This window comes from Pleurodeles waltl, chromosome 5, assembly GCF_031143425.1.
Source record: "Pleurodeles waltl isolate 20211129_DDA chromosome 5, aPleWal1.hap1.20221129, whole genome shotgun sequence".
NCBI classification, from domain to species: Eukaryota; Metazoa; Chordata; class Amphibia; order Caudata; family Salamandridae; genus Pleurodeles; species Pleurodeles waltl.
The window spans coordinates 1,376,884,356-1,376,909,332 of NC_090444.1; the positions used below are offsets into that span (position 1 = coordinate 1,376,884,356).

Consider the following 24,977-nt stretch of genomic DNA (forward strand, 5'->3'; position numbering starts at 1 on the left):
GGTGTAGTGAATCCTAGTTTGTTTTAACGGGATAACAGGAGTTAGCTTAGCCGTAGGCTTGTAAACTCGTGCCCCCGTCACCCAGTGACTTTTAACCTACTTAGCTTGCTCTGTCTTAGTCCATTTAATTATTTATGTCCTTTAAGATGGCGGCCTTGTTTATAGTTAGGCCACTTGTTATGGGTTCTATTATCAGTGTCACTGCGCCAAGATCAAGCACGAAAGACAAACATACAGTAGGTATTCACACTTAGGGATTTTCCCTCTCTATACTTTCGAGGGATTGTTGATATTAATTGCCGTCCCAAGCATGCCTGTTATCTATTGTTATGAATAACACTTATGTCAGGGGACCTTGTAGATCTGTATAACTACAACACACTTTAGACAGATAATCAGAGGTATCCCGACCAGAGGGCATCGCCACCATCGCTGATACAGATGCTGCAATCATCTTGACGCTGACCCAGTCTTCGTGTCCCTGCGGAGTCTGAGATAGAGACCTCATTCCAAGGTAACGAGGGTTGGGGGCTCCTCTCATAGACACGGCTTTGGCAGATTAGGTTTAACGAACCCAGCTCTCCTGTTAGGTAGGAGGTTAGACCTATTCTCCTTAGGGCATTAGGGCATATTCCATCTTATACATATACATATATTTCTTTTATATATTGCACACTGGTCGGGGTCTTTATAACAATGACTCTCTTCTTCACAATACTGTTGCTTGGTATATTCATTATCCTAATCATTGCAGTTCATGCAACTTATCACAAATTGCAGTTATGTTGAATAAAAACTATTATAACTTCAATGCATCTGTGTTATTTCCTTTGTTTGTATGAGACATAATAAATCTGTGAGAAAAGGGTAATTTCCGTTTAACCACGACAACCCTGAGAGATCTTACTTTGAGTCCATGCGTAAGCGACTGCTACAAATCACCTGTTACTATTGTGTTTCTGGTGAGGTACTGCTAGTAAGCCGGTAAGGTTTGGACAACAGTTACAACTAGTTGTAGGAAGAGACTTAGTCACCTACAAACAAAAGTACTGTCATCCTGAGACCAGCAGTCTTGCTCAGAGCAAGAGTCCAAACTACGACACTGGCAATCAACACTGACATGATAGCTACCAGGTCTATGGTTCTACAAAACCATCTTGCATTAGACATCCTTTTTGTGAAGGAGAGAGGAGTGTGCAAGATGCTGAAGTTTCAACAGTGTTGTACCTATATACTAGATTAGAGTGAGGACATAAAGAGGATCATTAAGAACATTACTGTATTGAAGAAGCATTTGGCAGAGTTAGAAGCTACAGGTGCTTGAGAAGCAATTGGAAATGGATTTGCCACAGTAGGCAAATGGTTTGGGATCTTGCATAGTGGGATTCTAGGTTTCATACTGAGAGCTTACAGCAATCACCATTTGTGTGATCTGCTTGTTTGCCATTCTGAAGGGATATACGTGTTTCAAATCAAAGAGAGGAACAGCTTGCAAGGGAGGGGGGAAAAGGAAAAAACGGGATGTGGAATAGGAAGAAAGCCAGTGTATGTCCTATGATGAGATGAAAACACCTGGAAAACAAAGACATGAGATGCTAAAAATAAAAAACAAGGTTTTTAGCTGGTGTCATGAGATAAAATTCATGTGATATTTTGATGGCTAGACATTGGAGGGGGATTGGAGCTGCATAATTTAGGCTCCACACTTTCTATGCCATGAATATACATTTACAGACTCCTATAGAACAATAACATACATGTGGTTTAACTTCATTTATGTGTGTTATGTTTAAGAGAAGCAAGAGTATATCCACTGCAAACATTAAAGTGATGTGTGTGTGTGTGTGTGTGTGTGTATTAAGCAACTGTTGTAAGTATGTTATGCACACTCACATTTAATAATGATTATTCCAACTTTGTGTTTACTTTATAATCTAAGTCACATTAATTTTGAAAGGCTCGACATAAGGCCTCTACTGAAAATGCTTTCTTTAATTTGCCAGTGTTTTAAGCTTTCCTTCTGCAGGTATGTTATCATGCTTCTCGTTAGAGAAAGTCTTATTGTTTCAATTAGATTACTACTTGGGAGGTCTGCTGTGAGGAAGCTGGCAATGAAGATGGAGAAATAATTGCTAAAGGAGGCTTTCGGTTTATCACGTACCAGGACGGTGGGTGTTCAAGGCTGGCTGCTGCAGTCCCAGTTCCGATGAGATGGGAATTTAGGGGGTATGTTGGTTCCCCTCACGTTCAGCTGTTAGGTTGGTTCTCGGGGTGAGAAAGCGATATGGACGTATTTGAAGCTATAATATTTAATTGTCATTTCCATAATTAGTTAGGCAGACTTTCCCTTAGCTCCTAGATGGAACAGTCTTTGGCTGGGCTCTTCCTTGAGCGTGAAGCTTCAGGCTGAACACATATTTCCCTAAACTTCTAAAGAAATTAAATTATATGCTGACACCTTCTATGTTCCCCAAATAGAAATTCTCATTAGTTAATCCTCTTCTCAACCTATGTTTAGATTAGAAAAGGGACGTTTCTTTATGGGACACCTTATTGTGACAATTTGCTTTATTTGTGTTGTGACAGGTACTAGTGTGCATCTAATTTTATTACCAATTAACCTACTGCCACATTTCAATGTTCAAACTATAATGCTGTACCTAATGATTTTTTATTACTCTGCATAAATACTGGGTGGATTCATATTCTAAAATAAACTCATTTAACCTAAATCATTGGGTTTGGTCTATAATGTGGAGTCACATTGGCTTCACAAATTTGGAATGTAATTTTGATATTTACTCCCTTTCAGAGCTTCAGATCAACTAACAAAGGTCCATATGACCAAACAGGAAATATATTTGATAATTTTACCAAGAGATTGAGGGTGCTGATACCAGTGTACCATCAGAGGTGAACGTAAATGCCTTAGAGCACAGTTCTTCAAACTGTGGGGCGCACACCACGTGGTGGGGGGTCATCGTTCCTGGGGTGCACGCACTTCATCTGAATGCTTTACCATCCGTTGTATACTTTCCGACGTCGAAAGTACGTTTGTTTCCTTTCCACAGCTATTTGTAATGGAGCTCTCTGATTGGAGGATACCAGCAGAGCAGCCAATCATGAGCCTGCACCATGAGCTATGACGTTTCACAAATCATAAGACCTCCTGTTTGCTGTTTGGATCCTGCTTGCTGCCTTTCACCTTGTGGGTCCTGCCCTTTGCCTCCTGGCCTCTGCCAATGACATTCACAGGACAAAACACTGACATTTATTGCAAGTAAGCCTTAACAGCTTTTGTAGTATTTATCCACATTGGCTCATGGCACACGCAAAATGTAAAGTTCTTTAAGCAACGTGACACGCTGGTATATACTAAATATGTGTATGTCCTTGTGGCGTTAAACACAGGAGTTCCTTATCACGCGCTTGTTAGCTTGTCTAATCTATAGCAATCACTGGTCTCCCAGGGGCTGAAAGACACAAGACCCAGGGAAAAGGGAAGGAACAGCGGAAGAAAAATTTATACTGCCTGTGAAACAAGGAATCAAGGCTATTTACTTTTCACTGATCTGATGATGCAGGAGAAACACCTCACTCGGGCATTAAATTGAGGGAATGCCTCTTTAATATTGTTTCACTTCAAGGTCAGGAAAGAGCCAACAAAATAAATTAGGACAAACAGAAATGAATCACAGAACCACAACAAACTATTAATTATCATTATAAAGATCCATTGAATCGTCATTGACTTCGGAACAAGACTGGCATCAATACTGGAACTTTGGGGTAGGTGCTTTTGTTAGGGGGAGCTTTTGTAGCAGTGCAGAAGTTTTGAAAGCACTGCACAGTTCCTCATATATCCAGTCGCTTTCAGGCAACAATAAAGGTGCCAATATGTTGCGATTAAGGTACCTGCTGGAAAGAGATGGGGTTTTGTCTAGTGGCAGTTTTGACTCATGCTGCAAAGAACGTGTATATGCAGGTCACAGAGCAGTATTTTATGTGCATACCTCAGTGGGTGTAGGAAGCTGGCTCAGTATATACTATCTAAAAGTAAGAGATAGTGTGCACAGAGTCCAGGGGTTTCCCAAGAGGCTTGATATAGGCAATAATAGATAATACTAATGCTCCATTTGCGGTAGTGTGGTCAGCAGTTAGGCTTATCAGTGGGTAGTGTTAAGCATTTGTTGTACACACAGTCAATAAATGAGAACACACACTCAATGACTTAACTCCAGGCCAATAGGTTTTTATATAGAAAAATATTATTTTCTTAACTTATTTTAGAACCACAAGATTCAAATTGCAGGTAAGTACATTAAATGTAAGGTACTTCGCTCAGGTATAGATAGCACTTTGAATCAAAACAGTAATGTACACAGTTTGGCATAAAATGGCAATAAGCTATTTTAAAAGTGGACACTGCAAAATTCAACAGTTCCTGGGGGAGGTAAGTACAGTTAGGTTAATGTGGTAAGTAAAGCACTTACAAGTTCAGTCTCCGGGGCATAGGTAGCCTACCGTTGGGGGTTCAAGTCAACCCCAAACACCCAGCACCAGCAACACAGGGCTGCTCAGTTGCAGAGGTCAAAGAGGAGCCCAAATAACATGGGCACCTGTGGACACGGGGGTGCTCTGGTTCTAGTCTGCTGGCAGGTAAGTACCTGCGTCCTCGGGGAGCAGACCAGGGGGGGTTTAGTATAGCACTGGTGGGGGGGGGGACGGGGGGAGTAGGCACACAAAACACACCCTCAGCGGCACAGGGACAGCCGGGTGCAGTGGGCAAACAGGGCGTCGGGTTATTAAAAGATTTCAATAGAGGGACCCAGGGATCACTCAGATGTTGCAGGCAGGGCACAGGGGGCTTTTCGGGCCAGCCATCGACTGGGCAAGGATGAGGGCTGCCTGTTGGTCACTGTTGTGCCAGTGGTCGGTTCTTTACAGGCCAGGGGGCTGTGGGTGCAGTGCTTCTTCCAGGCGTCGGGTTTCTTCGTCCTGGGCAGTCGCGGTCGGGGGGTCCTCGGGATTCCTTCTGCAGGAATCGTCGTGGGGGTGCAGAGTGGTTAGCCCAGGGTGGACACAGCGTCAGAGTCGCCTGGGGATCCTCTCTGGGTCGTTGATTCCTCTGGACACGGGCCAGGGGCATTGGGTACAGAGTGGAGGCAACTCACGCTTCTGAAGTGAGGTGAGAGTCCCTTTGAAGATAGTTTCTTCTTGCCTGGTTGGACAGGTCTGCTGTCCACGGGAGTTTCTTGGTCCTTTGTAGTTGCAGGGCAGTCCTCTGAGTCAGCAGAGGTCCCTGGGCCCGCAGGATGCATCGCTGGTGCAGATTCTTTGAAGTTGCCGACAGGCTGGTAGGGCTGGGGCCAAAGCAGTTGACGTCTTCCTTCTTCTATGCGGGGTTTTTCAGCTAGGCAGTCCTTCTTTGTAGGTCATCAAGAATCTGATTTCTTGGGTTCAGGGTCACCCTTAAATACTAAATTTAGGGGTGTGTTAGAGCAGGAAGGCAGTACACCCTCCTTGTGCCTCCTCCCTTTGGGGAGGGGGGGCACATCCCTATTCCTATTGGGTTAAATCCTCCAAGACAACATGGAGGATTTTCTAGGTGGGGGTCACTTCAGCTCTGGTCACCTTAAGGGGTGGACATGGCTGAGGGGGTGGTGACTCCTTGTTTTTCTCATTATCTCCTCTTGACTTGCCGCCAAAAGTGGGGGCTGTGCTGTGACGGGGGTGGGCATCTCCACTAGCTGGAGTGCCCTGGGGCGCTGTAACACCAGGCTTGAGCCTTCGAGGCTCATCGCCAGGTGTTACATTCCTGCAGGGGGAGGTGTGAAGCACCTCCACCTAGGGCAGGCTTTGTTCCTGCACAAAGGCACTCACCCCATGTGGCCAGAAACTGGTCTGGAAGTGGCAGGCTGGCAGAGACCGGTCAGCCTAGCACTAGCAGTTGGGCTGGCATGCAGGGGGCATCTCTAAGATGCCCTTTGTGTGCATTTCTCAATAAATACCACACTGGCATCAGTGTGGATTTATTGTGTTGAGAGGTTTGATACCAAACTTCCCAGTATTCAGTGTAGCCATTATGGAACTGTGGAGTTTGTGTCTGACAAACTACCAGACCATATACTCTATATGGCTACCCTGCACTTACAATGTCTAAGAATTGGCTTAGACACTGTAGGGGCATAGTGCTCATGCAATTATGCCCTCACCTGTGGTAGTGTGCCCCCTCCCTTAGGGCTGTAAGGCCTGCTAGCGGGATGACTTACCCATGCCACAGGCAGTGGGTTGTGGGCATGGCACTCTGAGGGGAGTGCCATGTTGACTTAGTCTTTTTCTCCCCACCAGCACACACAAGCTGTGAGGCAGTGTGCATGTGCTGAGAGGGGTCCTCAGGGTGGCATAATACAACCTGCAGCCCTTAGAGACCTTCCCTGGCCACAAGGCCCTTGGTACCAGGGTTACCTTTTACAAGGGACTTATCTGGGTGCCAGGGTTGTGCCAATTGTGGAGACAAAGGTACAGTTTTAGGGAAAGAACACTGGTGCCGGGTACTCATTAGCAGGGTCCCAGCACACTTTCAAAGCTGGCAAAAAGTTGGGGGGTAACCATACCAACAGTGGCATTTTCCTACAGTGGGATACTGCTTTTGTAACAGAGCTCCTTTTGTTACTGTGCAGTTCATTCAGAACCCAGCACAGTGAGCTTTGAACTGCCATCAAACAGCTGCATGCAAACTGCATGGTACAGATTAGAAAGTTATGTTTTTTTGCCTGTCTTTGATTATTCTGATTTTGTAAATAGGATTTGTTTGGGTAGAAATATTATTGATAGTAAAATCAACCCTGATCACTGTGTTACATTCCGAATCCTGAGTTTCTGCTTCCCCCACAACTAAGCACGGATGACATGTGAATCCTACACCTGGTAGTCCCCTTTGTCAACACTTTCTATATACTGACAAAGGTATGGTTGCGATGTTAAGTGCTCCAATCAGTTGATGAAAAGGTGAATCTCTTTCCCCCATGGTTAATCCTCATGCATAGAGACAACCCCACTGAGGCTGTAAATCTTGTGGACACCATGAGCCAGAAGTATCATTATTCCAAATAGCAATTACCTAATTGCGATCCTCGGTGAATCACAATTAGGTAACCGCTAAACTCCATGAGTTACATTAAGCGTTTCCTAACGTGTCGCAAATCGCCCTACCTCATCATATTAATGAGGTAGATTGCAGCTTGCGACCCAATTAGGAAATGCAAAAATCACACGGATGGTGGGTGACATGCTGGGATCAGCAGACCACCATGTCAGTCACTGGTTTTAAATAAAGCTATTTATTTTTTAATGCAGCCTGTTTTTCCTTTAAAAAAAAAAAAAAAAAAAAAAAAGAAAGAGGCATTTAAAAAAAGAAAGATGGAAAGTTTCTTTTAATATTTTAAGGAGGTACCCTTCCCATTTGTGAATGGGTTACCACCTACTTGAACTAGGTGGTAAAACGCAACTGCTTCGGGACCGCATTTCAGTCAAAACATTCTTGCATACTGCTGCGATTCGGTATTAGAAAGGGATGTCCTGAACATGCCCCTTCCTAATATCAACTCAATATGTTTTTGCAATTCCAAATTGCGATTCAGTAACATGTTAGCAAATCGGAAATTAAAATCGCATTTTATTGGTCACGCAGAATTGGCCCGTTTGCTACCGGTAAAATGAATGATACATATTGCTGCATTTCCCCAACATACCACTAAGCCACTCCACTCTACATGGCTCAACGTTGACACCCTATGCCACTCCACTCTACACCACAACCCTTTACCGTAAGACTCTCCACCCCACACCACTGTCCGCTACGTCACTAAATTTTAGCCATGTGGATCCAGGCACTGGCCTTGTGGCACTTTTCACTAAAGGTTTTCCATTAAACATTTCTGATGTGGTTGGTGATTGAGTATCTGTGCTGCCTTCTAATTTATTGACCTTTCTTGAGATTGCAGGCCACAATTCCTCAGGGTGAATGCTTGATTTTTATAGGATGTTTCTTTTTAATTTTTCTCATGTAACGTATTAGTTACATACTATGAACTGAGTCGCCTCTAGGTGTCTTATGAGTTGCAGCTGTGTATGGTGTTTATAATGGACCCAAGATGAGAGCTCTGGAGTTGACACTCTGGGAAGTGCAAGTTTATCACAGTACCTGTCAGTGTCATAAACGTATTCCGAATGTATGCTCATCCAATTCTTGGCCTCACTGCAGAGCACACTTTTGCATTAGTCATGTGTGCCAAATATAATTGAGATTCCATGTGTAAGTCATTTAAGACAATACACAGCTGTTGAAATATTGACAAAAAATAACAAGGTGTAAGTTAAAGAAGATTTAGTGCTTACAAGAGAGTGCTTGAGGTCAAGAAGCGGCATGGAAGTGCAGGCAGGAGAGACCAAAGAGAGGGTGCTTAAGTGAAGAAAGATGATAGCTGAGGTATGCAGATGGAGGATGTTAGAAAGGTGTGGGTATGAAAGGGGCAAAAATGTCTAAAAGGGTGACACACTACTGAGGAAAGTGGTGTGAAGGGAAGTACAGGAGTGACTGAGACACTCAGAAGGTGACTAGACCTTAGTAATGTTTCATTCATTCGCATATTTTAAGAATTGAATCATTTTAGATTCTAATTATTCAGAGCAGATTTGGTATACATAATTAGCAAGATACTGTTATTACTAGGGTTTGTCTTATTTTAGGTGCAGGTCTGTTTTTTGTTTTTTTTGGTTGCTTGCTATATCCTGATGCAGTACCACAAAGCTCAGAGAGGCACCAAAATACTGGTCATGCCTCAGGCTTTTTTGTGCCTAAAATGAGATGTGAGTAAAACACTGCCCACTGTGCTATTTCTACCTGAGCCCTCTTGGGCTGGATGTCCAGGGCTGTCCTTGCACCCACCACAGCCCGCTTGGTATTCAGCGGGCAAAGCATACACACACCTTATTGTGGTGTAAATTAAACTTCAGCAATGTAGGACAGATACGTTTTTAAGAATCTTTAGATCCACCAGCGAGGTTATCCCGGGGGAAAGTATTGAATCACATTTTTGAATTACGGAATCAAGTTCACCAGTTTCTTCTGAATTTGGACCCCTTCAAAGCAGAACAACTATGTAATTAATCCCCAGCGGCTTGTGATTTTAGCATACCTTGCTGACATTTTTGATAAATTAAATTCTTTGAATCTTTCTTTGCAAGGACCTGAAATCACTTCTTTTACAATGAATACAAAAATATCTGCATTCAAGAAGTACCTGGAGCTTATGTTGAAAAATAATTGAAGTTGGCCTCTATGAGCAATTCCCATGCCTAGCAACTGCTATAACATTTCAAGTGTTGCTGGGTTAATTAAAAAAAAAATTTAACAAAATGTAACCAGCAAAGTAAAATAAATAAACATGCAAATGTGAACAGGTCTACTTCTTTATAGCAGTTAAAGACATCCAAACATTTGCAAAACAAAAGGCCATAAACCAGGAATTAAAGTCTTGCTGTGTAGGACTCTTATTGAGAGCCCCTACTGTTTATTTCAGTTGCTGAGTCTCATAACCCACTAGTATGACATACCAACAGTTGAAAAAAAAAACTGGTACCTACTGTTGTGATCTTATCAAGGCCTTCCAGTGCTCTCTGAGCGGCTGCCGGTGCAACACTGCCTATCTGCTTTGACTGAAAGCGAAAGTGCAGAAGGGAGAAAGCAGGCAGGGAAGGTAGTAGCAGTTGATCAAGGAAGGCAGGTGAAGTATTTTTTTTTAACCTTTGAGACAGGGATACATAACAGAGGCCATGTTATGTACAGCTCCCCTTTACCTCTCTGCTACTGGGTAGCAGTAAATAGCAGGAACATTTGATTTGGGGGCCTTACATAACATAAAATTATAGAAGGGTAAAAAGTGAATTACTTAGCTATTTTTCACCTCGAGACATAGAGGGACATCATTACTCTCAATGTCTATGTTATGTCACTCTGAAGCCCTCAGTGAAAAATCACCCCCGTAATTCACTGTTATCCATCTTTAATTCTATATGTTGAGTCAGCAAGGTAAGGCAAACCCATGAAAAAGGACACACTGCCTGTCAGAGTTATACCTGCTGCGACCTGCGTACACTCCCCTGTCCCCCCCAAAAAAAAAAAAATCCTAATGGGGGCACAAAAGGGGGAACGGCTTCATCCAGGAAAGACCATGGCTTTGACAGACAGCTTATCCCCCGACAAAGCAAACCCTGAACACCAATGACAGACGGGGCCGATCTGAAACATACAGTCTTTCAACGCTCTTTAACCCCTTTGGTGCCCAAGACGTAATGGTTATGTCACATGCTTTATTATTTATAAATTTATTTTAGGCCAGATCAGCCTATTGTTATTAGGCCGATCTGCCCCCAGGAGGGGCGTCAGAAACTTCTAGGAGCCAGGGCAATTTTTTTTTTTTTTAAAGAGATGGGGAGTGACCCATTAGGCAAGGGTCGCTCCCCTGGGGGGCAAATTGTATTTAGACCATTTCTGCCCCCCTTGGGGGCTGATCGGACGATTTTGGGGGCAGAAACCACTTAGGCTCCAAAGATTGGTGTGTGTGTGTGTGTGTGTGTGTGTATGCGTATATTTTCTTTAGAAGGGGCAGCCCCACGGGTAAGGGTCGCTCCCCATGGGGGCACATTACTGTTGGCCATATATGCCCCCCATTGGGGGCAGATGGGCCTATTTTTGGAAGGCCCATCTGCCCCCAAGGGGGGTGCAGAAAGCCCACCAGAGGCCAGGGAAGTTTTTTTGTTTTTTCCCAAAAATAAGGAGGTTGGGGGTATGGCCATACCCCCACCCCAAATAAATGGGGCCAAAGTTGTTCTGCCCACCAGTGGGCTGATGGGGCAATTACCCCTGATCCACACCCCATGGGTCAGAAAGTCTACTAGATGCCAGGGAATTTAAATTATATATATATATATATATATATATATATATATATATATATATATATATATATATATATAGTGGCTACTAACCAGCATAGGCCTGGTTACGCCCCCACATCCACTGAAGGGGGTAACAGTCTTTCAGCTCTCCCCCACACTCTAAAACATCTTATCCCACAGCAAGCAAGAAGACATTTGATTATTTTGGGTTTTAGTTTTACATTTGGGCCATGAGAACTTGGCTTACTCTCAAAATCGTCTCACTTGGAATGGAGAGGGCTGCACTTTATGGACTTTGGGACGCTGCCATGTAGAAAAATCCACAAGACCTAGACACATCTGAAAACTAAACATCTGGGTGATTCCAGGTTGGTGTGTTTCACATGCACCCCGCACCATTTTTGTACCCACAATCCCCTGCAAACCTCCAACTTTGCTGGAAATCACACATTTTTCCCACATTTTTCTGATGGACCCTTCCGGAATCTGCAGGAATCCACAAAATTCCTACCTCCCAGCATTGTCTCATCTATACAGATAAAAATTCTGCTGCACTTGTCGCCCTAAAAATGTTTTTTTGCAAACTGCCCTTTTGGACCCCCTTTGTTCCCCCTCAATATCTACATGTTTTTGGCTCTTTCCATTCACAAGCACCTGGCCCACCTACACAAATGAGGTATCATTTTTACTGGGAGACTGAAGGGAACATTGGGTGGTATGAAATGTGTCCCAGTGCGGTGATCCCACACAGACATGTGGGGAAAATGTGATTTTTTAGCTAAATTTGAGGTTTGCTGAGGATTCTGGGTAAGAAAACATTGGGGGGATCCACGCAAGTCACACCTCACTGGACTCCCTCGGGTGTCTAGTTTTCAGAAATGTCTGGGTTTGGTAGGTTTCCCTAGAAGGCTGCTGAGCCCAGGACCAAAAACACAGGTGCACACCTAAAAAAAACAAGTAGTTTTGTATTTGATCATTTTGATGTGTCCACGTTGTGTTTTGGGCCATTTCCTTTCGTGGGCGCTAGGCCTACCCACACAAGTGAGGTACCATTTTTATCGGGAGACTTGGGGGAACACAGAATAGCAAAACAAGTGTTATTGCTCCTTGTCTTTCTCTAAATTTTTTCCATCCAAATGTAAGGCAGTGTGTAAAAAAAGACATCTATTTGAGAAATGCCCTGTAATTCACATGCTAGTATGGGCACCCCAGAATTCAGAGATGTGCAAATAACCACTGCTTCTCAACACCTTATCTTGTGACCATTTTGGAAATACAAAGGTTTTCTTGATAGCTATTTTTCACTTTTTATACATTTCAGCAAATGAATTGCTATATACCCGGTATAGAATAAAAACCCATTGCAAGGTGCACCTCATTTATTGGCTCTGGGTACCTAGAGGTCTTAATGAACCTACAAACCCAATATATCCCCGCAACCAGAAGAGTCCAGCTGATGTAACGGTATATTGCTTTAAAAAATCTGACATCGCAGGAAAAAGTTACAGAGTAAAAGGTGGAGAAAAATGGCCGTTCTTTTCACCTCAATTGTAACATTTATTTATTTCAGCTGTTATTTTCTGTAGGAAACACTTGTAGGAGCTACACAAGTGACCCCTTGCCGAATTCAGAATTTTGTCTACTTTTCAGAAATGTTTAGCTTTCTGGGATCCAGCATTGGTTTCTCACCCATTTTGGTCACTAACTCGGAGTAGGCTGAAAGCACGAAAAATAGTAAAAATGGGTATGTCCCGGTAAAATATCAAAATTGTATTGAAAAATTAGGTTTTCCAATTCAAATCTGCCTGTTCCTGAAAGCTGGGAAAACGGTGAGCTTGCCACCGCAAACCCTTTGTTGGTGCCATTTTCAGGGAAAAAAACACGAGCTGCCTTCTGCAGCCCTGTTTTCTCATTTAAAAAAAAATAAAAAAAAAGTTTTCACTGGATTTTGGCTAATTTCTTGGTCTCCTTCAGGGGAACCCACAAAGTCTGGGTACCTCTAAAATCCCTAGGATGTTGGAACAAAAGGACGCAAATTTGGCATGGGTAGCTTATGTGAACAAAAAGTTATGAGGGCCTAAGCGCGAACTGCCCCCAAATAGCCAAAAAAAGGCTCGGCACAGGAGGAGGAAAAGGCCTGGCAGCGAAGGGGTTATGTATTTTTGTTAAGCATTGATTGGAAGTGATAAGAAAAAAAAAAAAAAAAAAAAAAAAAACACACACTACCGCTGTCCATAATTAGGCCTTAAAGAACACACACTATAGAATGCGAAATTTCCTAGCTATCGTGAAGGAAAGTTTCAATTCTATTAAGGACACGGAGGCGAGGATTATGCATATCTTTCTTCACTTTTTATTAATCAGCAAGTTCAAAGTTAAACACAAAATGAACAGAAAAACTACAAGTTCCATGAAGCCGCCGCCATGGTAACCAGTATCCAATGAGGTTCCACCTTTCACGCTGGTATAAATAGCCTCAGCTGCGACACACTTCCTCGACTTCACTGCGGAAATCTTGTTCGAATTAACTGGGAGTAGTCTGGGGACCTAAAAAATATACGGTGAAATTAGGACCCAAACTGATAACGTAATGTCGCATTACAATGCCAGCCAAATAAGAGAATATACATATGTGTCATAACCTGAATCACAAAACAAGCCTGAGACTATCAACATTGTTTAAAGAAAACTAGATACATGAGCAAGGAAATAAATAAATAAACAAGGTATACATGCAAATATACCACCTCAATACGAAGATACAAGAGTCCGGGTGGGCAGAAGACTCAAGAGTAGTATGTGGGTGGGATAATCCTCGCCTCCGTGTCCTTAATAGAATTGAAACTTTCCTTCACGATAGCTAGGAAATTTCGCATTCTATATCAGGACCGGAGGCGAGGATTATGCAAGTTCAAAGCTTACCAACCACCAGTGAGGCTGCCTCATGAATAGGTTTAAAGTAGAACTTCTTAAAAGTAGATTCCGAAGACCAATCTGCGGCATGCATGATGTCTTCTAATCTACCCCCAACCTGTATGGCCTTCGAAGCCATGGCCCCCGTGTAGAATGAGCGCCAAAAACTTGGATATCAATACCTGCCTCAGACAAAATCCAATGAATCCATCTGGCAATGGAAGGAGAAGAAACCGCCTTAAACGGCCTTTTTATGGAGATTAATAATTGGTTCTCACCTGGAGGTCTAAGATTCGCGGTTATTTCCTCATAGACCTCGAGACATCTAACCACGCATAATTTTGGGGAGTCCGGAAAAGATGGATAGGATACTGACCTGGTATTATTCTTTGTTCTCCTAGAAATAGTAAACGTGATTCCTTCTGGAGTAAAGACACGGGCTGATACATCCAGGGCCCTGATATCTGATACGCGTTTACATGAAATGAGGCATAAAAGCATGGCCAATTTGGCAGATAACTCCTTCCGGGATAAATACTGATTACCGCGCCAAGAGGACAAAAGATTAAGGACTATGTTTACATCCTAGAGATTTGTATATCTAGCCTGAGGAGGTCTAGAAAGTCTGATACCCTTGAGGAGTTTACAGATCCATGGATGCTCTCCAACCGGAAGGTTGTTCAGAGGGGGGTGACCTGCAGATATAGCTGAGCGAAAAGAATTAATCGTACAGTAAGCAAGACCAGACTCCGCTAATTCTGCAAGGAAATTAGCGATATCTGTAATACTGGCCCCCATGGGATCACGGTGTTTGTCCACACACCAACGAGACCATCTGTTCCATGCTGAACTGTAACGTTTGCATGTCCCAGGGGCCCAGGCCTGCGCAATGAAGTTTCTAGCTTCCTGCGAAAGTCGGCTGTCTTGCCAACGATGCCTGAAATCTTCCAAGCTATGAGAGAGAGATGACCCTGAAGGACCAGGGGATGATAAGATCCCGACGGGTCCCGTAGGAGTGCAGAAAAAACTGGGAGACGCAGGGGGCACTCGCAAGAGAGCTCCAGAAGAGTCGGAAACCAAGCCTGAGACCTCCACCAGGGGGTTATTAGAACTATTGTTGCCTCCTGTCTGCGAACCTGAGCTGCAACTCGCGGGATCATAAGAAACGGTGGGAAAGCATAACCTTGAAGAGTCCCCCAATGTTGGCGAAACGCATCTACTGCCGCAGCTCCCGGATCCGGGCGCCAGCTGAAGTATTGGGGAAGGTGAGCATTCCACCTGGACGCAAAGAGGTCTACTGTGCAGGGACCCCAACGGGTCATGATCGCTTGAAAAACCGATCGGTGTAACTGCCAATCGCTGGAGTCTGTGAGAAATCGGGAGTTCCAGTCCGCCCAAGCATTCTGGGCCCCCGGAAGATACTCTGCCGTGACCGAGACTTGGTGTTGGAGACAAAAATGCCAGAAGTCCTTTGCTAGTTCCGCTAGGGCTCTCGATTGCGTCCCTCCTAGACGGTTTATGTACTGGACAGCCGATACATTGTCCATCCTGAGAAGAACTACACATGAGACTTTGTCTCTCGTTAGGGACTTTATCGCAAACGACCCTGCCAGGAGTTCCAGACAATTGATATGCATGGTGAGCTCCTGTGGAGTCCAGCGTCCCCCAAACGAAATGTCCCCGCATCGAGCCCCCCATCCTTGGCGACTGGCATCGGACTCTATCACCAGATCCGGGGCTGCTCCAAAAATGGCTCTGCCATTCCATGCTTCCATGTGGTCCAGCCACCAAAATAATTCCATTCTCGCTTCCTGAGAGAGGGAGATGAGCTCGGAATAAGTTACCCCCCGGCGAAGGTGGAAAGCCTTCAGGCGTTGAAGGGCTCTGTAGTGTAGGGGGCCTGGAAAAATGGCCTGGATTGAGGAAGACAGCAGGCCGACGACTCTGGCTAATTGGCGAAGGGAAATCCTGTCTCGCTGAAGGACTTTCCTCAGTTCCTTCTTTATTTTGGATATCTTTGTGGACGGAAGACTGAGGGATGCCGAACGAGAATCTATGAGAAAACCCAGGAAGACTAACGATTGGGTCGGAGAGAGCTCCGATTTTTGTTGATTGATTACAAACCCCAGATCCTGGAAAAGAGCAATAGTTGTGTTCAGATTGGACAAAAGTTGAGATCTGGATTGATCCAATAAGAGGATGTCGTCCAGGTAAATGATGAGCCGTATTCCCTGCAACCTTAGTGTTTCCACCACTGGTTTGAGGAGTTTGGTAAAGCACCCCGGGCCTGACGAGAGACCGAACGGGAGAGTGGTGAATTCGAATACCTGATCGTTCCAGATGAATTGTAGGAATCTGCGGTGAGGGGAAAAAATTGGGACGGTGAGGTAAGCGTCCTTGAGATCTAGGCGCACCATCCAGTCCCCTTGTAAAAGGAGGTCTCTGAGCAAATGAATACCTTCCATCTTGAAATGCCTGTAAACAACCCATTCGTTGAATGCTCGAAGATTGATGACAGGCCGAAACCCCTTGTCCTTTTTTTCGACTAAGAAGATATTGCTTATAAAACCCCTGGGGTGCCGGGAAGAGAGGGCTATGGCGCCCTTGTCCAGAAGATCCCGAACCTCTAAATCTATGAGTTCGCAGTCTGCTGCAGAAAACACTATCGGTGGTGGCAGTTTCTCCTGAATAGGGGTGCCCCAGAATTCTATCTGAAACCCCGAGACCGTCTGTAAAACCCAAGCGTCTGAAGTAATACGTCTCCAGTTGACCTTGAAACTCCGCAATCTCCCTCCGAAATTTAGAGGGGAAAAAGGGATAAGCCTTACCAGAGGGACCTCCTGGGGCATTGGCTGCTCCACGTGCGGATCTGGAAACTCTGCCTTTTCCCCTTCCTCTGTTGGGGAAGAACGTTCCCTGTCGGCCATCACGCCACCCGTTGTTTCGGTAGGAACCGGGGCCTTGTTGGTTAGGACGGCCGGAAGAGCGACCGCTGCCTCGTTCGGCCCCGCCAAAAACCTTACTGGGAAAAATCTTTTTAATGGAAGACTGGGCTTTATCCAGAGCCGAAAAAGTAGCAACGAATTTACCCAGCTCCTTAACAAAAGGGTCACCAAATAAATTGCCTTGGGCAATAGCCCCTGCCTCCGAGTTTGAAAGTTCACCCAATTTGGGATCGATTTTAATCAATAAAGATCTGCGCCTTTCCGCAGAAATGGCACAGTTCGCATTGCCCAGAAGACAGACAGCTCTCTGGGCCCATCCTGCAACAATGTCTGTTTGCAGGGGACTGTTTGAATGTTTGGCGCGTTCTGCCAGTTGAATGATCTGTGTGAGGGGTCCCAACACATCCAGAAGCTTGTCCTGGCATGCCCTCCAGGAGCGGTCTATCCCTTTCTTGGGATCTTTAATGTATTTTGCAAAAAAGGTACACATTTTTGGGTCAATATCTAGAGTAAAAGCGACCTTATCAGATAACGATGGGCGAGGGCATTCGGCCCGTAAACGAGCACGCACTTCCTTGTCCAAAGGTTGCCTAATTTTACTGGCGACATACTCCGCAACCTTGAGATCCGGCCGCCACTCAGAGGAACGTGGATGGTAGATACCCTCCGGTTCAAACATATCTGAGTCCGAATCCCCAGGATCAGACTGATCCGGCAGGGTAGCATTAGGACGCCAAGGGCGACCTGAATCATCATCCAAAGATGATGAATCGTCGTCTGAACCACCCAGGATGCCTTTAGGTGAACCAGAATCAGGGTTCCATAGATGGTGAAGCATGTCACCCATTACTCCGGGCAATCGACCCTCCCGGGAGGGTAAACGCGTATGCGCGTGCGCACTCTTGGAGTGTGATAAAAAATCGCTATCTTCCAGGTGCCCCGCGTCGCGCTTGCGCCTGTTCTTGGGAGCCGAAAGGGTAGAAGTATCACCCTCCGTTCCCGTCACGCCAAACATGCCCGTACCCTTGGACACCTGTTCTGTGAGTTTAGCCACAGTCTCTCTAAGAGGGGCCAAAGCGTGCGAAATTGCTTGTGAGAATAAGGCGTCTACCCCAGGGGGAATGGTACGGTGAGAGGGACCCTCACCCGGGGACTTGTTGGCAAAAGGCTCATGCTCCTGAGAGGACTGCATGCTGAGGTTCAAACAAAAAATAATGTGACAGAGAATACCACCCTATAAATATATAAAGGGTAATTCCCTACCCCCTCTGTCCAGAAACAAGAAAATAAAGCACAAAATTCTTCCCCGTAGGGGTATAATCAACCAAACGGTGTCACAGGGTAGGAAACAGTTAAAACACAAAGTGTTAAAGAAATGAGGAAAAATATAGCCAAACACACGAGCGTGTAGTTACTCAAAACACTCACACGATTAACTGCGCATTAAACAAAATACTGGGCGTCTGAGTGAAATAAATAAGACGCGCGCCCTCAGATGGGTGCGACGCGTCAAGAAACACTGAAACTCAAAAGAAAAGAAGCGCACTCGAGCGGAGTCCACCTTCGTAGCAACACCCGTTGCTACAACAGTGCAAAAATAACAGAAGGCGAAGCACTCGAGCGGAACGCGTGTTCCGAGTCGAGGACACCCGCCTAGCAACCCTAGTTGCTACAACAGAGAGAATGTAAAGTAAACGCTCGAGCGGAAACGCGTTCCGCTACGAGCACACCGCCTGAGCAACACTGGTTGCTTACACAGAAGAAACAAAAGGCAACAACGCGCTAAACAAACAAAGCAATGTTAGCCGGAGGCAGGAAAGGCACTTATCTGAGCAGTGAAGAAAGAGGAAGTGTGTCGCAGCTGAGGCTATTTATACCAGCGTGAAAGGTGGAACCTCATTGGATACTGGTTACCATGGCGGCGGCTTCATGGAACTTGTAGTTTTCTGTTCATTTTGTGTTTAACTTTGAACTTGCTGATTAATAAAAAGTGAAGAAAGATATGCATAATCCTCGCCTCCGGTCCTGATATAGAATTAATATTGTAACGCCACGGTTACAAGCAAGCATGCTGCGAACATTTAAATGTCACATACAGTAGTGCTGAAAAGTAAACTCAGCAGCCTTGGGGTTTGTGTGGGGTAACCCGTCCCTGAAAATGGAGTGCCCTCACTCAGAGGGCTAAGAGCTGGGGAAAGTACTGCAGGTTTCTGGAAAGGACGCGCAGCGGTTTACCTGCACGCCGTGTTGTCGCATGCTCTGCAATATGTACTCCAGGCGGCGGTTGACGCTGCTCTTGGCGTCGTTTGCTGTCTCTTTACAGCTACTGAGACAAACGGACACTCGTGCGCGATCCGGGGCGGCCGAAAGTTCAGCCACACCACTCACATGCACCTCGCGGGGAGCTGCACTTCGCGGGGTTACGCCAGAACGATTTTCCTGCTCTTCCATGCCTCGGGGTCTGGGGAGGTCAACCTCGGTCTCTGTCTCGTTTGATTCCCTGGGACAGAGAGCAGCAAACACCCTAGAAACCGGCAATAGCTGTACTGGAGTCATTACCATATCCTCAAACAGGGCGCCGTGGAACTAAAGCCATGGTAACCAATGCCGGAATTAAAACACCAATTAGACTGCCGGACGTCACCGCATGCGCTTCATTGTTTTATGTCTTTATAGGCGGCCATCTTAAAGAAATTCACCCACTACCTTTTTTTGATTCTAGCTGAGGTTTAGTCGACTCGTGTCGCATTTGACGTAAGGGACTGCCCCGAAATGTTCTTTCTTGGTTGGACCCAGCTAGAATGTACCAGGCTGCACGCGTCGTTCCCGAAGCCTCTAGTCATTAGTTCGTCAGCATAATGAAGCTCAAGGTGTAAGCGCTGCTGGACGTGCAGGAAACGTAATGTGTAATGATGGCGAGTTATTTGCAGCAGTGAAAGTTATGCTGTCCCTTCAAGGCAGTTCTGCAGTCTAGAATTATTTAATTAATATATATTTAATTAATATATCTGTTTATGCCAGGCTGCGTGGGAGATGGTCGCTGCCTGCTCTCACCAGAGAGACAGAGTGGGGCGGAGGGTAGACGTGCTGCACTTGCTAAAGTTATGTAAAAGTAGCTGTCTCCCCCTCTCTTTCTTTCTCTCTCTCTCACTCTCTCTCTCTCTCTCTCTCTCTCTCTCTCTCTCTCTCTCTCTATATATATATATATATATATGCACACTTACAAGGCTACATAAACAAGATTGGTTAATACATTAGGATTCGCCGATGTGATTAATAATAAGCTGTATTGTATTGTAAGTTGTAGTTTGGTGAGCAGTTATGCAATATATGTTATTGAAAGTCCGTTAGAGTGTTATGACTTCTTTACTGAGACAGGCAATGCTTTCTTGCAAACTGTGTTCATGGAGGGTCTAAATAGTGGTATGTGGAGGGCAGGGCGTGGATACAAAAGTGCACCCTGTCCCAGAAGGGGAGCACCCCAATGTAGGTGTCCCCTACCTAAAGAGGGGGGTCCTACGTGTCCATGAGGGTGGATCGGTCCATGGGCACTGTTGCCCTGTATACGTGGGGGGAAGTGTACGTGCATGTCCTCCCCTGTAGGGGAGGTGGCGCTGACCAACGTGTATGGGTCCCTCCATGGCAGGCCCAGGGTGTGCGTAGAGCTCATGGGGCCTTCACAGGTACTGAGCTTGGCATATGAGCCCAGTGGGTGCACACTTACACGATGGGGGATTTCATGTATGTTACCGCCTTGCACTGCTTGTGGATATGGGCAGCCTTATCAAGGGGCGCTGCATCATGGGATGAGCCAGGCCCAGGGGGCCTCGCCATGCCCGTGTGAGTTCACATTCATGGGGAGCTTGGTATAGCTGGCCTAGAGGTGCCTATTTGCACGAGGGTGACATACGCTTAAATGAGACTGGCACAACTTGCCAGTGTGTGCATACTTGCACACAGGTGTTGGCATGTGTGAATAGTGACTCTTATCAATCGCCCAGGTGTGCATACTGCTCCTGGGTGGCTTTCCTATATGGCGGGCATGATTGTGCACCAGGACATATGTGCACAGGGAGTGCTGAACACTCGTGTGTTCGCACTACCTATTGTAGGAGGCTGGCGTGGTTTGCAGTGGGTACCTAAGGTACTTACACCTTATACCGGATTCAATTATCCCTTATCAGTGAAATGTAGGCAGTGTCTAGAAGCCAGGCTCTCTAGGAGTAGTGTGGATGAGCAGCCAAGGCCTAACTAGGAGACATGCAAAGCGTATGCATTTCCACTGTTAGTCACACAGTGCTCACACATGAAAGAAAATCCCCAGTGTTACAAAAATAAAGGTACTTTATTTTGGTGACACAAATGCCAAAAATACCATAGAGACTATACTTCCTTAGGAGGTAAGTAAGACACAAATTGTATTCACTAGTATGCAGAAATAGCTATAAAACAGTTAGAAAACTGTGCAAATAGTGAAAATAACAATAGTTAGAAATGGGCCTGGGGGAACAGAAACCATATACTAAGAAAGTGGAATGCAAATGTCTGTTTCCCAAGGCAAGTGTGTGTAGAGAGGCACTGGGAGTATTAGAAAACACCAAAGGTAAGTAATAGAACCCACCCCAGAGCCCAGGAAAGCAGGAGTAAATCATAGTAACTTTCCTAGAAAACACAAGAACACAAGAAAGAAGATTATGCAAGAACCAGAGGAGACTGCAAGACACCAACAATGGATTCCTGGACCTGAAGACCTGTGGAAGAAGGGGACCAAGTCCAAGAAGCACTGAAGAGTTCTGAGAGAACAGGAGCCCCTGCTAACCCTGATGAAGGTGCAAAAGAGGAACCACCGGTGAGGAACAACAGTTAGTATTGCTCCCAAGAAGACAGATGCGGGTTCCTGGTTGGTGCAGAAGATGTCCCACGCTGGATAGATGAATGCAGTCTGGTTTGCGTTGCTGGGATCTGCCAACAAGCCTTGGCACACGCAAAGCACGCGGTCATCGGAAAATGGCGCTGCCTGGGACCAGGAGGGACCTGGTGGACTCTACCCAGGAGTGGGAGACAGAGGGGGATCTCAGCAACTGAGAGAGCCCACAGAAGACCAGGCAGTGAGCACAGGAGTCCCATAGCACAGGGACAAAGAAGGTGCAAAAGGACGCCCACTCAGCACTACATAAAGGGATCCCACGCCGCCGGAGAACCACTCAGAAAGCTGTGCGTCGCAGGAAGGAGTGCTGGGGGCCAGAGCTGCATGGTGCATGAAAAACTTAGTGGAAGGATGCCAACAAGCCGTGGCAGCCGCAAAACACGCAGTGCACGGGGGTACTGTTTTGCATGGGGAGGCAAGCTCATACCTCCACCAAAGTTGGACAGTTGACGTCATGACCATCGGGACCACTTCAGTCCTCCACCTGTGTTGCTGGATCCACGCACTTCTTCAGGAGAGGGGACCCACGCCACCGGTCGTCGCTGCAGAGGGGTGCCTGCTGAAGCAGGGAAGTGACTCCTTCACTTCAAGGGCGATTCCTTCTTTCTTCTTGTGCAGGCTGAAGACAGGCAGTCCTCGGAAGATGCACAACCTGGAAACAGTTGCAGTTGCTGGCAGGAGCTGAAGATACAATGTTACAGAAGTTGTCTTTGCTTCTTTGTTGCAGTTTGTGGAGTTCCTGGAGGGTCCAGATACAGTTTCTTCGGTAAGTAGGTGAAGTAAAGGATGCAGAGGATTCCTGCTGGAGTCTTGCAATCCGAAGCTGAAGAACCACCCAAGAGAGAGATCCTAAGTAGCCCTGAAAGGGGGATTGGCCAGCTAAACCGATAAGCACTTATCAGGGGAGGGCTCTGACGTTACCTGCTGGCACTGGCCACTCAGATGCTCCTACAGTGCTCTGCCAACATGGAATAAAGGATGGCAAAACCCAGGGACCCTCTGGAGGAGCTCTGAGCACCACCCCTGGGGTGTTGATGGACAGGTGAGTGGTCACTACACTTTCCTTTGTCCATTTTCATGTCAGAACAGGGATTGGGGGTTCCTGAAGTGGTGTAGACTGGATCATGCAAGGAGGGCACCATCTGTGCCCTTCAGAGGATTTCCAGAGGCTCTGGGAGGCTACTCCTCCCAAGCCTGTAACACCTCTTTCGAAAGGGAGAGGGTGTAACACCCCTCTCCCAAAGGAAATCCATTGTTCTGCCTTCCTGGTCTCAAGCTGCTTGAGCAACAGGAGGGCAGAAACTTGTCTGTGAGATGGCAGCAGTTGGGGCTGCCTGGAAAACCTCAGAAGGCTGTAATGGCAGTACTGGGGGTTCTCTAAGGAGCCCCCAGAGTGCATGGAATCATACAATAAATGCTTGCAAAAACCTTGGGGTATGATTTCAACATGTTTGATACCAAACATGGCCATATTTGCAGTTACCATTGTGAAGCTGTACATAGGTAGTGATCTATGTCTAGTGCACGCGTAAAATGGCATCCTCACACTCACGAAGTCTGGGAAAATGGTGCTGAAGGTTGTGGGGGGACCTCTGCTAGTGCAGGAGTGCCCTCACACACAGGCACTCTGCACCCTGCCTTCAGTGCTGGAAACCCTGTAATTGGGGTGACTTATAAGTGACCCGGTGCAGTGTAAATGGTAGTGAAAGGGTGCATGCACCATTTCACATAGGCTGCAATGGCATTCCTATAGAAGGCTTTGCATCAGCTCCCTATGGGTGTCAAAAGAAATGCTGCACCCCATAGGGATCCCCAGTTCCCTGGGTACCTTGGTACCATATACTCAGGAATTATAAGGGGGGACCAGTATGCCAATGTTGTGTGAAATACTGGGTTACCAGTATACAGTGACAACATTTAGAGGAGAGGGAGCATAATCATTGGGCTCCTGGTTAGCAGGATCCCAGTGAACACAGTCAAACACACTGACATCAGGCAGAAATTGGGGGTAACATGCCAAAAAGAGGGTACTTTCCTACACCTATGAGTGCTCCTTTACCCATAAGATAACATGAAAGAATGAGTCTTATTAATTCTGACTGCAACAGTGGATTGCAGCTGAATGACAAATCCCTACTGATGGTAAAGGTGGTTTTGTCATTGATGCCCTAGAAATGTCACTTCGGGTAAGTGGCCATTTCTAGGTTCCGAAGTGGTTCTGGTGTCTTATAAATCTGGCTTCATTCCACAGGTCATTTGGGAAGAGAACATCTGTGCATTCCCCAGGTGACTGCTATAAAACTCAGGCATCCAGAATGCCAGGTCTCTGCCATTTGGGTCCTGGATAGATATTGGGGGAAGGGTTTTTGGCACTTGGTCTCTCGGAGCCAAAGCATGGCCCGCTAAAGATAAAGATCTGCATTCTAGAGCCACAGGTCAGACAGGGAGGAAATTTAGGGGAGACATCTGTGGTTCAAAGGGGAACTCTTTGATCCACCCTCCAAGGAACCATCTAGTATAACTAGGGATACTCAACGAAAGCAAGGTAGAGTAACCTTAACAGCAACGCGGGATCAGTGCTGCTGGACTATGTGCTCGCACTGCTGGAGGAATCTGTTGTGCCCAGGTGGAAAGCTGTCCGAGGAGGGGATCTGCGGATTCCTGCTTACAGACTGGCCTGGGGCTGTTTGCCTGCTGCTGTGTGGCTTTCTTATGGGTATCTCTTCAAGAGCAGGATGGCTTTCCCCCTGTTCTACGAGGACGTCTCAAGGACATCAAAGACCTCTTGAGAGGGAGTTACATCTACGACTGGTAATATCTGGAGAGCGGTTCCATCTGCTGCGTCTACATCGTATGCTGGACTTCACCTGGCAGCAGTGGTGTTGGTATGGCCTAAGTATTGTGTCTGGAGACCAAAATTGCCTGGTGTGGAGCTTGCCAAGGACTGCCCGCACTTCAGGTGAGTGATCCTTCATCGAGGGGACCACTGCACGCCGAAACATCTTGTTGGTGTGAACAGTGTCACCCAATGCAGGACCCTGTGGGGGCCCGCTATTGTTGAGTGTGTCACATTTCTCTCGTGTGAACCTCAGCTGCATACTCATTGTGTGTCGTGCCCTGTTCATTCATTGCCACCCGTGGTGGTGGGAGGTGCAATCTGAGTTGTGTTGTACTTGGCCTTGTATGGCACGACTGAACTGGCATCAAAGTGTGTGACCAGGGAGTCTGGT

General features: G+C 46.0%; 1 protein-coding gene across 1 annotated transcript in view; it reads right to left on the bottom strand.

Moving 5' to 3' along the window:
• IRAK1BP1 (interleukin 1 receptor associated kinase 1 binding protein 1) overlaps positions 1 to 19,534 on the bottom strand; it is a 66,522-nt gene extending 46,988 nt beyond the window's left edge. Inside the window, exon 1 of the mRNA XM_069235641.1 lies at positions 19,056 to 19,534. Within this exon, the coding sequence (XP_069091742.1) occupies positions 19,056 to 19,382 (327 nt within the window). The 5' untranslated portion in view covers positions 19,383 to 19,534. The remainder of the gene's footprint in view (positions 1 to 19,055) is intronic.
• Between the last annotated feature and the right edge of the window lie 5,443 nt (positions 19,535 to 24,977).